General features: G+C 33.8%; 1 protein-coding gene across 2 annotated transcripts; it reads left to right on the top strand.

Moving 5' to 3' along the window:
* The first annotated feature begins 530 nt into the window (after nt 1-530).
* Nucleotides 531-10,341, top strand: LOC149082666 (uncharacterized). Of its 2 annotated transcripts, none has more exons than XM_089235939.1 (4): nt 531-918; nt 2,723-2,852; nt 4,201-4,256; nt 8,028-10,341. In XM_089235939.1, exons 1-4 carry the CDS (start codon nt 879-881, stop codon nt 8,168-8,170), a joined length of 369 nt encoding a protein of 122 aa, XP_089092065.1. In that variant the 5' UTR covers nt 531-878; the 3' UTR covers nt 8,171-10,341. The 2 variants fall into 2 exon arrangements, with proteins under 2 accessions (XP_089092065.1, XP_089092064.1); XM_089235938.1 differs by having other exon boundaries at nt 538-918; nt 4,195-4,256.
* The last annotated feature ends 4,064 nt before the right edge of the window (nt 10,342-14,405 follow it).

Genomic DNA, 14,405 nt, shown 5'->3' with positions numbered 1-14,405 from the left:
GACCAAAAGAAGGACTTAGAGCATAGTTTCCCAACCTTTTTTGTCCCATCGCCCCCTTCTTCAGAAATTGTTTTCCTCCATCACCTCCCAACGCAATCTAATCCATAGGATCCTATGTCATACCCGTAGCTTCAACCGCCCCCCCCCCCCTGGAACATTCCGTCGCCTCCCAACGGCCAAGTTGGGAATCACCGACTTAGAGACACAGCCATATTTACAGGTGGGCAAGCGGGTTATAGCACAGGGCAGCGAATTCGAGGAATTAGTGGTGTAAAAAATTCGACTAGAATGAGAGACGGGGCGGCAAAACCGTAGATACGCCTCTGAATAAAGCGTAGGACCCGATCTAATTAACCGAAAGTCCGGGCTAAAACCAATTTAAATGGTATTATTCACAGGAATAATTTGCGAAACGACGATGGAGAGAGATTAAGAAATTCTTCTGAATAATGAATGTCTAAGTACCTAAGATAAAACGGTTTTACATTACGATCTCGGCGGAAGAGACCTTTCTCTCGCCCCCTTTTGACATATTCCATTTATCCCACTCATTAGTCTTCTTCAAAAAAAATAAAAGATCCCGAGAAGACATTTTATGCAGTGATTTCGCAAGATTTCTCCTCTTTTCACTTTCACGTACGGGAAATCTCGAGGATATCGAACGCCTACGTCACGAACGAATGTGACGTCAGGATATGGATTTCTGAGGAATACATGCACGAGGGGGCGACACCCCCAACGCGCGTGTGAGGAAAATACCCAAATAAGTAAATGAAAAAAAGAGAACCTTTTCTTTTTATGCCCGGCAGGAAAAGATACATGGGAATTATGTAAATGTTGCCTTTTTAGCTTCGTTCTTCAAAACAACGAACTCCACTATGGGGAACTGCCACAAGGAATTCACTTTTAGCATTTGCGGTGAGTACTTGAATATTAGGAAAAAAAATGCATTTGTAGTTTCAATAACCTGTGCGTGTAATCCTAGAGAGAAATCTGAAACCTGAAGATTCGTGCAACAAGTGCACAGCGTATAAGAGAGGGAGAGGAATATGGCCTCTCTGAGCTGGAAAATTATACTGGTTTTTCGCTTATAATTTTATAATGATCTTTCGATTATGTCAACATATATCATCACGATCATGATAACAACGTAAATAATCATTGATAATATTTGCTTTCACAATAATATCTAGAAAAAATACGATGTTATGCTTTAACCGATAGGAAAAACGTATATAATATCGATATCACTTTTTTTTTTGCTTTCTCTATCAATTATATTTCCGAATTGAAAAATAAAAATGTGTGTAGGAAATGTATTAAATGAAGATTGTAACGTCATACGAGGGGGGGGGGGAATAGATGTGAAATTTCTTGGTGCTATTTTTTTTTGTTTACTATTTATCTCAAAGCGAAGAAAATTAATGAGTTTCTCGCAATTGGAATTGCTGTCAGAGGGCAAAAATACCGATGAATTTCTAAAGTGGAATTTCCAGCAGGTAAAAGAAAAATTGATGGATTCCTTGCGTGGAATTTCTATCAAAAGATGAAAAAAAAGTATGCATTTCTATCACAAGGGAAAAAAAGAATTGATTAATTTCTATTACAAGGGAAAAAATTTATGCATTTCTATCACAAGGGGAAAAAATTGATTAATTTCTATCACAAGGGGAAAAAAATCTGATTTATATCATAACTCAAAAGAAAAATTAATGATTCTCTATTAAGGTAAAAAAATTTTTGATTTTTTTTACGTGAAATTTGTATATTAAGATAAAAAAATAAATTTTCCATTGGCAAAAAATTGAGTTGAACTTCTTTCAGAAGTTAGAAAAAAATTTAGTAATTTCTATTGAAATATTAAATAGTTTAACATAACCTTACATAATTCATATTATGTAGAGACAAAAAAAAAAGTCAAAAAAATTAATGAATTTCTTTTGTAGAATTTCAGCCACGAGGCAATAAAGTGATAGATGTCTTAAGTCGAATTTCTATCAAAAAAAGGCAAAAAAAAAAAAAAAAAAAATTTGGTGAATTTCTATTACAAGGCGAAAACTATAATGAATCTTTCAATAATTTCTATCTTGTGATAGAAAAAGATGTGACAGGAAAGATGAATTTTCTGTTGAAAAGAAGAAAATTCATGAATTTATAAGTAGAATTTACAAAGCTAAAAAAAAGGGGAATTTCTATCACGAGGAAAAAGTTGGTAAATTTTTCTGTGACGATGTAAAAAATTGGCGGAATGAATTTCATAAGTATGATTTCTATCCAAGACAAAAAAGTTTTAAATTTCTTCGGGGAGGGGAGGAATCGAAACTACAAAACAAACAAAATTGACGAATTTGTATTAGAAGGTAAAAAATAAAGGCGAAAAAGAATTCTCAAATTTAACATGATTTTTTTTTCAAAGACTTTAGTATAAAGTAATTTTCAAAACATCGTGTTTTTTTGTAGGAAATTTTCTTCAATTTTCTTTTACGCACAGACCCCGAGATTCCCACGCTTTTCCCGTTCCCAACACCCACATAATATTACTTTCGAAATTATCTCACGACACCCTAGGGTGGCCTGTGGGAGTTATTTCTCTAATTTGTCGATGATATTAATCTGAATACGCACTATAAGTTATTACTACTTTTTCTGTATTTTGATTATTTCGATTTTCAATGATTCAGTTTTATTTTAAAATCCGAATGTTGTTCCTTCTTTTCGAAAGGTATTTTCTTTTTGCTGTGCATTATAATAAGCTTCACCGAAGGTCATCCACTGAAGAGCCGTGCTCCGGAATGGCTCATCGCATCCTCAGAACATTCCAAAACTTACAGTCACTTCGGTGAGGACGACAAGTGAGTTTGAAGTTGGAAAAAAGAAATTATTATTTCTCATCTCCATAGAAGAAACATTTATTCATTAACCACTGCTAAGTTGAAAGTTAGATGGTGTCGTATATCGAAAATATAACACTTCGCTTTACCAACGAAATATTCCAATGCAGTTTTCTTCCGGTCATAGCTCGCCATACAGCAATTCGCTATCGATAGAGATGGGTCAGAGATGAAGGTGCCATCTATCGGTGATCGCCTCAGGTTCGAAGAGAAAGAACACGGGGATTCGATAGAGGCAAAGAAGCTATCGTTACCTAAGTTCTTCCCCGGGATCGAACCCGCGGACCTAATGGTAGCATTCGTGGTGGTAGACGAGCATCTTACCACTGCACCACTCGGGCGCTCCCTTTCTAGGGCTGGGTTCTTCAACCTTTTGTGGATTGCGAGCACCATCTGTTTTAACCACAAGAAAAACGCCTACATTTCAACTTTAATATGTGCTCAAGTGCAAGTTAGCATAATCCTCAAGGCAATATCCGGAGCAAAAAACCTCTGGTTCGTTGGTCGGCTGAAGGTAGCTTTCTGTGGCGCATATACAAGTCAATCTCTCAGTTAAACAGTCTTGTCGAATAAAGAAAAACCCCACAACAGTATGAGTATTCAATCATTTCATTTCACTTGTAATTCGAAATATAAATGCCAGAAATAACATCACACATAACACGCTGTATAAGAGGTTTTTTACACACAGCATACTTCCTCCCCTTAACCCAGGGGCGGTCCGAAGTTACCTGCCACCCAGGTGCGAAACCTCGTGTGCCGCCCGTAAAGGCGATCCTGCCAGGAGGCTGACAGGGCTTCAGTGAAGGGGATTTCGAGATAAACCTGATTTTTTTTTTCAGAAGTTGTTTCCAAGCAATGTTTGATGTAGTGCTGCCATCTGCCATCAATATTTCGAACTATGAGTGAAGTGTAATTATCGAATATTTGCACTGTTGTAGGCCTGTTACTCTCCATGACGTGCCTGTTTTTAACTGGGATTAACAGCTCGCAATCGTGCCTCGAAGTTGGGAACCACAGAAAACCAACTTCAGCCGATCACCACTGCTGCGCCGAGGAGTTCGAACCGGGGTTTGTCGCGGTACGACAATACACTTCCAGCGCAATTCACTCACTCTCTAATGGTGGGAGGGGAAAGTATAGTAAATAGCCCATAGTGGCTTTAGACAGGGATTATGTTCGGTTTATATATCAAGTACTATATACAGCATGATGTAACATTTTTTGTAAGGATATAAATTCAGTGATTTATGTGTAACTCAGATTTTTTCCCTTTCCTTACGCTGCATGGGATTAATAAAAGATACAGCAAAGAGACGCACGTCCCTCAACCACCGAAATGGGTCCCGAACTCAAATCTGATGGGTAAGCCATTCATTGATCCCGAATTCCCCCATATTATACTGCCTAAGCTTTTCCTCTCTTTGTCTTTGTCCTCTTTTTGTCTTTTGCACGTGCTGTCTAAGACATTTCACACGACATTGCAATTCCCAACACGTTTCCTGGAAATCCGATGACTCCTCCGTGAATTGCAATACGTGAAATCACGTAATATGTGTGAGCGGAATGGGGGGGGGGGGGAAGAATCACAATTTTTTGTGAACATTCAACTCCACCTAAATAATGAAATTATTTTATCAAGGATTTTGTGATACTGTAATTCCAATAAACATTAATGAATGTATAAAGAAATAAATACACAAATTAAAGCATATACATGGCGTCCCGATGGGTACACAGCGTCAGATTTCTAAAGATTCTGATAGAGATCATTTCGATAAGTGTAATCATGAGGGCTGCCTTTCATAGTCTAACTATAACTATGATATTTTACAGACTATGATGCTTTATTCAAAGATCCCCTCTCCGTGTTACGTGTCAAAATTCTCGTCTCGATGATTTCCATCGGAATATGCATAGCTAGATCTGATGATGCGTACCCTCGGAATCTGATGATGCGTACCCATTGAGATATGGGTACGAACCATCAGATAGAAGAAAATAGTTTATACAGAAGAAAATCTATATATATAGTCGGAATTCTGACTATATATATAGATCAGAAGTATATAGAAGATATATTCTTCTATATATAAAGAAGAAATACAGTATGTAGACTATATGCATCTCTTAATGTATAGAAAATCTATATAGAAGAAAATCAATCTACATAGAAGAAAATAGTTTTTGAAAAAAAAAAATCATACATATATAAATTTATCAATTTTGTTTTTATTAAAGGATAAATTATGAAATTTTTTTTTTTTATAGCTACGCGTATCTAGTGGTGTAATAGCTATCGAATCATAAAAAACAATGGTTATCAAAATTACTTTAAGTAACCTCCTGGAAGTGCTGATTTGAGAACCTTGTGTACTCTTATCATACCTAATTTTTTTGCCACTTTTGAGCGTTTTTTGGGCCATTACTGAATATTTCTCGCGTATCCCTGAAGGCCCATCATGCAATCCCCCCCCCCCCTTCCGAAGGGTGTACAAGACGGCAAATTTTCGGATTTAAAAAAATAACAATAATCTGCTATAAGATAATTGGAGTTTTAAGGGTTACAAGTCTCTCTCGCGAATTTTGTATGTTTCATCCAATTCAATTCTCGATGGTCATACAACCAGAAAAACTCCAATTGTCTTGCAAATTAGGACGGTGAAAGCTATTCAAGATAAATAAATCTGCCATAATTAGTTGGATTAAAATATTCGTCGGCCCAGGGACGTAGGCGACCCTAGATACCAACTTAGATACGCGTCTGAGAGATTGAGAACTACTATTCTAAGAAAAGGGTGTGGATGTGTGCAGTGCCGTTTTAAAGCATGAGCCCACCCGGGCATGGCCCAAGGGCCTTAAGAGAAGAGGGGGGGGGCCTCACAAAAATTAGATCAGGGTAGAATTTTCAAAAATTTGCCCGGTAGGGCCTCAGAAAAATCACTTGGCCCCGGAGGCTTATGATGCTCTTAAGACGGTCCTAGATGTGTGCAATATTATCTTAATAGTTGCTTTGACCAGTTGGCTATTTTTAACGTGACATCACGTCAGCAGCAAAGTCGGAAGGAATGCATATTAATATTTCCCTGTCTCCAATTATGACATCCAAGATAAGCCTGAGAACACACAGAAGGACAAAAAGTATCTAGTTTAACTCACGAAGAATTAATCTCCTCTTCTCTCTTGTTTTCCACACTCCGCATCAAAGTAACAACGTCGGAAAAGACTAAATCAGTGTTTTCAAAAGTGGGAAATATCGCCCCAAGTGGGCGATGGAATGGTCCGGGGGGGGGGGGGGTGATAGAAGTTACGGATTTAACATAGTATCCTATTGGTTCACTTGAGTTGGGGGGCCGTAGAGAAAAAAATTTCTTATGAAGATGGGGCGAGATGGAACAAAAAGTTTAGAAAACTATGGACTAAATAAAGCATATGGTCCGCGGACCACGACAAAGGTGATCCGCAGGCAGACTTAATAATTTAATTCCAAATCAATTGTAGAATTGTTAAATTTTTTGTGATGTAATTGATACTAGTAATATCATGGGTTCAAATAAGAATAACAGCTTCATACTTGGCGTTACAATATTTCATCTAGAAGAATACGAGAAATTGCGACCCTAAATTTGGGATATCACTAATTATAGCTAAAAAATGCAATTTACGACAAATTTCCTAATTCGTGTAAAAACTGCTGAAATAAAAAGGCTGCTGCAAATCGCAGCAGCAGGAAATGTAGTTCTTGAAAATAATATTTGTCATAACTTGGTGACCATATCATTAAGGTATTCGACTACGTTGAAAACGTCATTTTGGAAGAAAATATGGATTTTCATTTTTTTTATTTTTTATAAAAGCCCTATTTCTTGGGGTTCCAAAACGGGCCTTGTTTTGTTTATATGATGCTTAGAATCAAAGTTACGTTCACTTTAGTGTTGCGTTTTTACATACAAGTAATCCGCGAATAAAGACTTCAAACGTGTTTTACGAAGAATGCTATTTTTTTTACATTTTACTTGACTTTGTGACATGATTTGTAAAAATTAATCCATTGCATCCTTGCGAAATTTTAATGTGATATTTTGCTATACATTTTTGAGGTTACGAACCAAAATCTAAGGTTTATCACATATATTTTTTGAATTACAGTGTTTTATAGACAAAATGTAGGATGAAATTTCAAAAAATTCACACGTACTTAAACATATTTTGGTTTAACTTATGAACATATCATGCAATCCTTTAAACTTTGGTTCATAACCTGCAACATTAGTAGCTAAATGCGCTGTGAAAATCACCAAGCATTTCATTAATAAAATTTTTTGCAATCGTGTTTCGAATATCACATGAATTTTGCCTAAAATTTGACATAAAAACGACTTTTTCATAGAAAATATAAGAGATAGACCAAAATTTGTCGCTGTTTTCACCATTTCGAGGCACTTTCTATCAAAAAATGTATTTGAAGTTCACTCGAGAATCATTTTAAAGAAAAGTGACAAGAAAGGTAGTCGGATACCTTAAGTAAAATACGGGAAGGTGGGGGATCTTGAATACAGCAAAATACGAGACAACGTCAATTGCCATTAAAAAATGTTGCCATAAGTCTAAGTCGGAAAAATCAACAATTGTTGCAAAAATTGCTGAAAAATTACAAATGCTTAGGAAATAAAAGGCTACTGGAAATCGCTGTGAATTGAAATGCAGCCATAATTATCATATGATTTAAACGATATAAAAATTATCATCATTCACGACTTTAGCAAGCATTACAAATTAAAATAAGCTTCGTTGAAAAAAAACTGGATAAAACTGCATAACACAGTCGGAATAACTAGAAATCTGGTCGTTCTGACAGTCCCGTAAAATACAGGACACCATATTGTAAGTTTGTGGTCCGTCGAATTGTTTCAGATACTAGTGGTTCTTAGAATCACAGAAAGGTTCCTATATCATCTAACTGCATTGACATCCCACAAATGTATATATATACCGATTCTTGATTCCTAAAAACACTTACCTGAACTAAACTCACCTCCTTTTCCCCGTTTCCTAAATGTGTGCGCATTGATATTATTATCTTACGTAACAGTTATTCACCAGTAATATTCTTATAACTGGTGTCATTCGTTACAGTTGGCAAGAAATCGAACACGACGTTAGCGGCCATCGTCCTGTTCGCAGTTCTAGCGGTCGGCACAACGGTCTTTTTGGTATTCGTCTGCTCGAAGATGTCCAAGAAAGAAAGCTACAATCCAGTAAACGGTTCTATAAACTAGATTTAATGATGTAGAACCAAATTAGTGCTTTTGTTTCTAAGTATTTAGAGATACATATAATTTCGTCTTTTCTCATCTCTTTATTACATACACATGTCCGAAATTAAAGTCCGAACGCTACTAAAATAACAAAATACTAACAGATAAGTAGCAAAAGCACCAGCAGCAAATTCTGGCACGCATAAAGTAAAAAGACAAGAACTTTATTCATAAAGTAAAAAAATTTAACAACAAGTCTAACTAATGGAATGTTACAAGAAAATAAAAATAAAATAAAATATACACAATATACACATCTGAAAGAAGGTCTTGATATGCCATTAAGGCCGGTATTCACCGTCATGGTTTAAGCTCTAGTCACAATTTTTTGATAACAGATCGACACGGATTGGTTAAATTCAGGTTTTTAACCAATCTATGTAGATCTCTTATTCAAAAATTGTGACTACAGTTTAAACCATGTCGGTGAATACGGCCCTAAATGACTTCATATCGCTATATGACACTGAGATATAGCTTTAATTCTGTGGTCAGATGACAAAATGTTCCAAGTCACTTTTCTCAAAAAAATTAAGTTGTTCGCATTCTGGAGTCTCGTTCATCAAAATTATGGAGGTGACAAAATTTCGTCTATCGTTTTCGGTTTATAAGGAACCAACGGAGGCAAATTGCAATAAGTCAAAAAAGCCACAGTATCACATTTTTGCAAAAACTTTTTTACAAATTTGCCCTCGTGAAATTTTGAAAAAGTGACTTGTTACATTTTGTCATCTGAGCACAGAATTATACAAGGAAATTCCATTCTTCCATGATTCTCTTCTTGACTCCTGCGGAGTTGTGATTGCTTGCTTTCAATCTTTTTAAGGACTTTGAAAGAACTTTATGTGCTGATTATTTTTATCTTCTACTGAACATTAAAAAAAAATCTATTTCGGACTTTATGATTTTGTACATGTGTGTATTTTTTTTCATTATTTACGAGCATATTACTTATGCAAGAATACATGTACTGCTCATGATCTCATCTTATTCGAAGTTTAAAATTCTATTGATTTCTCGTACTTTGAAAGGAAAAGACGATATGCCGACACCTTGAGAAAAGATTCTTATGGTATTGATATCAAAGGTCATGAAATATGCATTACATCACATATATTTACTGAGCTTATGCTTCCGTGAAGATAGCTCTAACATCTCACTGTTTTAAAATGTAAATATATTATACAAGTTATTAATATTACTTATAATAAATCTTATCTATTACATTTTTTTGCGTTACACATAATCACGTTTAATATACCAGTTAAGAAGGGATTTGTGCTCGAAAACATCAGATTTTAGTCGAAATCTGTTAAGGTATCTAAAACCTTAGTGCATGAAGAGTATTATAGAGCTCACATATATATGTGCATGAGGCAACTGATGTACTGTTATTCATAAATTAACTAGAAAAATTTTAATTATAATACATGTAGTGATTAGACATTGTGACATTTTATTCAGTACTTGAGTTATTCTATTATCAAAAAACGTCGAAATGCAGAGGCGTTGACTATGTAATTTACGGATTTTCTTTGATAGTTATATTCGAGAATTTTGGATTTCTTATCTCCGGACGTCCTGTGTTGAGCAGCTATTTTGAATTTTTTTTTCTCATGGGAATGAGTTTTTGAACGCATAACGTGAACAAACCACTTTTTTTTCTCCACTGTTGAAGAAGAATCAACTTGGACGTGTAACTTGATTCTTTTTCTGACGATATGAGTGAAGTTTGGCCCTCGGTTCCATTACAAATACGTTTGTGGGCTTAATGTTTATTACAACACCGATATTTTTTGGGTTGAAAATGCTTATGATCACCCTTCAATCCCCGAAAGGGAAAAAAATCTTTTTGAATATAATATAAGAAATTAAGCTCAATAGGGTTATGAACGGAAATTCAACATTGAAACTGAATTAAGAAATTATATTTATTCTCAATATAGTTTCTGCTTCATTCTTTTCTCAGTTGGAAATATTTTCCACCTCACTTTTCCCACAATTGAGATATTTGTTTTGTTTTCTTATCAATCGAAACTAGTTCGATTTCGTTTTATTCCCAATTCAAACGAATTTTAATTTCAGTTTGCTCTCAATTGAATCTATTTATGGTTTCTTTTTATTCCCAATTGAACCTTGTATCGGTTTCGTTTTAGTTCAATTGCAATTATTTTTTCTATTTTGTTTTACTTACTAGTTTTTTTTTCGTTATGTTCTGAATCGAAATTAATTTTGGTTTTGTTCGCAATTGAAACTAGTTTCTGTTTCGTTGTCTTATTCATTGAAACTATTTTGTGTTTCGTTTAATTGCTAATTGAAACTACTTCCTGTTTCATTTAATTATTAATTGACACTAGTTTCTACTTTATTCTCATTAAAATAAGTTTCTGCTTCGTTTTCTCTGAAACTAGCTTCTATTTTGTTTAGAAATTTTATTATTCATTTTGAAACTAATTTCTGTTTTTTTAAGTTTTAACTTATTTGAAACATGTTTCTGTTTCATTCTCAATTGAAACCATTTTTTTGTTCTTAATTGAACCCAGTTTGGTTTTTGTTATCAATCGAAACCAGTTTGTTTTTGTTCTCAATTGAAGCTAGTTTCTGTTTAATTTCATCAGAAATCGAAACTAGTTTCTGTTTCGTTTTCATAGAAATTTAAATTAGTTTGTTTCGTTTCCTTATTAATTTAAACTAGTTTGTTTCGTTTCCTTATTAATTTAAACTAGTTTGTTTCGTTTCCTTATTAATTTAAACTAGTTTGTTTCGTTAAGTGAAACCAGTTTGTTCTTTTTCCTCAATTGAAATTAGTTTTTTTGTTCTCAGTTGAAATTAGTTTCGTTTATCATATATAAATTGAAACTAGTTTTTTGTATCATTTTATTCTCAATGAAACTATTTTCGATTCCCCTTTTTTTTTATCCAAAAGGGTGTTTGGTAAAGCAACTAAATTTAAAAGTATAATGAAAAATTATCAAAATTTAAAGATTTTTAGATTAAACCCTTAGATAACCCCACTCTTTTCAGTATACTGTATGACTTTGCAACATCTAAACTTCACACTTTAGACTATTTATTCATTTCCAATTTCGTCTTTTTCAGTACCTGAACACATACACGCACCACTATCAGAATTCGCATTAATTAATTCCAAAATAGCCACCTCCTCGGAGGTAAAATGGTATTAAATTGCCTCTGTGGCGATAGGACCGGGGGCTATGTACGGTTAGTGAAATAATGGTAAAGTATACCGTATTAGAATGAGCGTGAAAAAAAAAATTACCAATATAAGTTCTTAAATCTCAGCAATGATATCAGCGAAATCATGCCGCATCCTCTATTGATGTCGGAAAATGCAAGACATTATCCGTACGCATTAAATGATTAAATATCAGAGAAGTTCCCCTATTTTCTACCCTTAAAGTTTATTTAAAAAATTTTATTCGCACATAGGAATAAATTATTCATGAATGCCACATGGGTCAGTTAGTTCACTTACGAACACACACACAATCTCTACGAATTATGCGTTCTTATTGTTATTATTTCACGCGACAATCGCATGTTGATTGATAATTAGTTGTATTTGATTGTATGAGGAGGAAGTTTGACGATTTTTAATCTCTCTACATATTTTCTATATAATTATATATATTACATATATATATATATATTTACATATATTCTTAATATACCTATTCACTCTGAGCTGAGGACTTTTGTCCCACACTTCGTCTTCCCTTTTTAACATTGTTCTGGTTGAAACACTCAAGTACAAGATTTTAATGAGAGGAATGAGATTTTCATTAGATTTCTTTGGAGATTTAATGAATGGTCTCTCTCGTGATGATGAATTTTATGCAATCCAATCAAGTTCTTCCATTTCATCCCCGTGCACTGTCTTGGATATCAATAAATACACGCTCACGCGTGGGCGTGTAAAGCACGATGCACGCATATAATGTGATAATCATTTAAACAAAAAATGTATCTATTTCCAGTTTATTGTTCATCACTTTTACTAATGCATGTTTAGAAGAAATATGTATTAACAACGTACATTATAATCAACTTGTTTTGGCATTTACTCATTTACATATCATTAATTAATCATTTTTTCCCTCTGATACTGACAAACTATGAATGTTACGATGATTGATTTCTTGAGAAAAGAAAAGTGTGTTGTTGATATGTTTTAACTGTTGTGTGTTTATTTACAACTATTTAGATGTGTTTTATGCAATGGGATGTTTTCATAAAGGTTATCAGAAGGTGAATCAATTCATCGATGTGATTATTATATCCTATTTAAATAAATAAATAAATACTTCTCTTGTCCGTTATAATTATTCAAAGAGATGAACGCTATGTTAACTTCTGAAAAACAATAGAATCATTAAAACGAAATTTAAGTTGTAATAATGGTGATAAAATCATCATTGTTTAGTACATTTTAGAATTTTTTTTTGACTGTATGTGTAACGTAATAAATTCTGGAACTCTAGACATTATAAACGCATGTACTATATCTGAATGGTGGAAATAAATATACTACTACAAGTGCACGAAGATAGTGTGTTTTTATGTTTCTATATTTTTGTTCTTACTCTCGTTGTATTTAATTAATTACTAAAGGTAGGCTTTTTTTACATTTCGAGACTTTTTAATCACATTTTTCAACATTCACTGAAAAATTCACCATTGGTTTTTTTTTTTTTTACTTTTTGTCCTCCTGTGACTTCTTTGGACCATTTTTGTGTGTTTACTGGGCTCATCCTGCCTGTCAAAACAATTTTCGAGGTTTTTCCAGTAACATTTTTACATTAAAAACCTTTCAGAAATTTTTGTGATAATCTTCAATAATATAAGGGGGAAAATACACCCCATTTTTTCCCCTTCCTTGATTCAAAGGAAACGTAACAATTGAATCCCACAAAGTAGGCCTACATACAAATATCTTGTAACTATAAATGCTTTCTAAACATTAAAACTTTAATCCTTTCTAAACATTAAAACTTGAATCCTTTCTAAACATTAAAACTTTAATCCTTTCTAAACATTAAAACTTTATTGCTTTCTAAACATTAAAACTTTATTGCTTTCTAAACATTAAAACTTTATTGCTTTCTAAACATTAAAACTTTGATGCTTTCTAAAGTAACTGAACTAAAGTCTTTCTATTAAATTAGTCCTTTGTATTCTATTTTTCATATACAGCGTCTGTTACATTCACAGTTTTCTGGAGGATCTTTAACACTTAAATGTGATTTTATTTTATATTGATTTTATTCTTATCACTTCAAGGCAAGGGTGCACAACCTCCTGTTTGCGAGCGAAAATTATTGTTTGTCATAAAATTATTTCAGTAGAAAATTATCAATACACAAATAACGATAAAAGCGTAGGCTGGCCACATTTCCTTCATAAAAGTATGAGAAATCGGGATCCTTAAAGAGGATTTTCCCAATTTTCGAAGAAAAGTTGTCAAATTCAAGTAAAGTTGCCAATTACAGATAAGTAAAATTGTCAAAGTCAAGTAAACTATCCAATTATAGCCAAAAAAATTATCAAAGCAAGTAAAGTTGCCAATCGTAGCCAAGAAGTTATCGAAGGCAAGTAAAGTTGCCAATCGTAGCCAAGAAGTTATCGAAGGCAAGTAAAGTTGCCAATCGTAGCCAAGAAGTTATCGAAGGCAAGTAAAATTTCCAATTAAAGCCATAAAAAATTGTCAAAAAGCATCAACTTATCAGCCATGAAAATAATTTCAATTCTTGATTTCAAAAATTCAAGTACCCGCGAGCGTCAGAAGACTGAAAAGGTTGTGCGCCCCTGCTTTCAAGGGTTAAAAGAAAAATTACTGTAACAATTTTTTGGTAACATTAAAATTCATAAATGGTGTAAGTTTTATGTGGATATTCCTTGTTCCTACCATTTTTTTGTCGAAAAAATATATGCCCAAGATGAGAACTATTGGGTAAAAACCTTGATAAAACACAATCAAAAATGTGAATATCCTTCACGCTTTCCCAGAAACAATTGCCTTCAGTAATAATGGTGATGATAAAAATAAGCTTTGTATCAGCTCCTCGTGTCGCTATTGGCCGGCCAAGTCAAGCAATTATGTTCTATCAACACGGTACACGTTTTGTTGTTTTGGTAATATTCGCATTAATATCGAAGAAACAAAAGGTGACGTCGA

This window comes from Pholcus phalangioides, unplaced genomic scaffold (assembly GCF_987345545.1).
Source record: "Pholcus phalangioides strain wild (caught in Gottingen) unplaced genomic scaffold, Ppha-v1.0 ptg000009l_1, whole genome shotgun sequence".
Classification (NCBI taxonomy): Eukaryota; Metazoa; Arthropoda; class Arachnida; order Araneae; family Pholcidae; genus Pholcus; species Pholcus phalangioides.
Note: the sequence above shows the minus strand (reverse complement) of the source record. Positions and strands in the feature narration are given on the sequence as shown.

What these genes read in the sequence shown, in the direction of transcription:
- LOC149082666 (XM_089235938.1), top strand. Translation starts at nt 879, where the DNA reads ATGGGGAACTGCCACAAGGAATTCACTTTTAGCATTTGCG. An exon ending in ATTCACTTTTAGCATTTGCG is followed by an intron (nt 919 to 2,722) that starts GTGAGTACTTGA and finishes TCTTTTCGAAAG; the next exon opens with GTATTTTCTTTTTGCTGTGC. An exon ending in CACTTCGGTGAGGACGACAA is followed by an intron (nt 2,853 to 4,194) that starts GTGAGTTTGAAG and finishes GATTAATAAAAG; the next exon opens with ATACAGCAAAGAGACGCACG.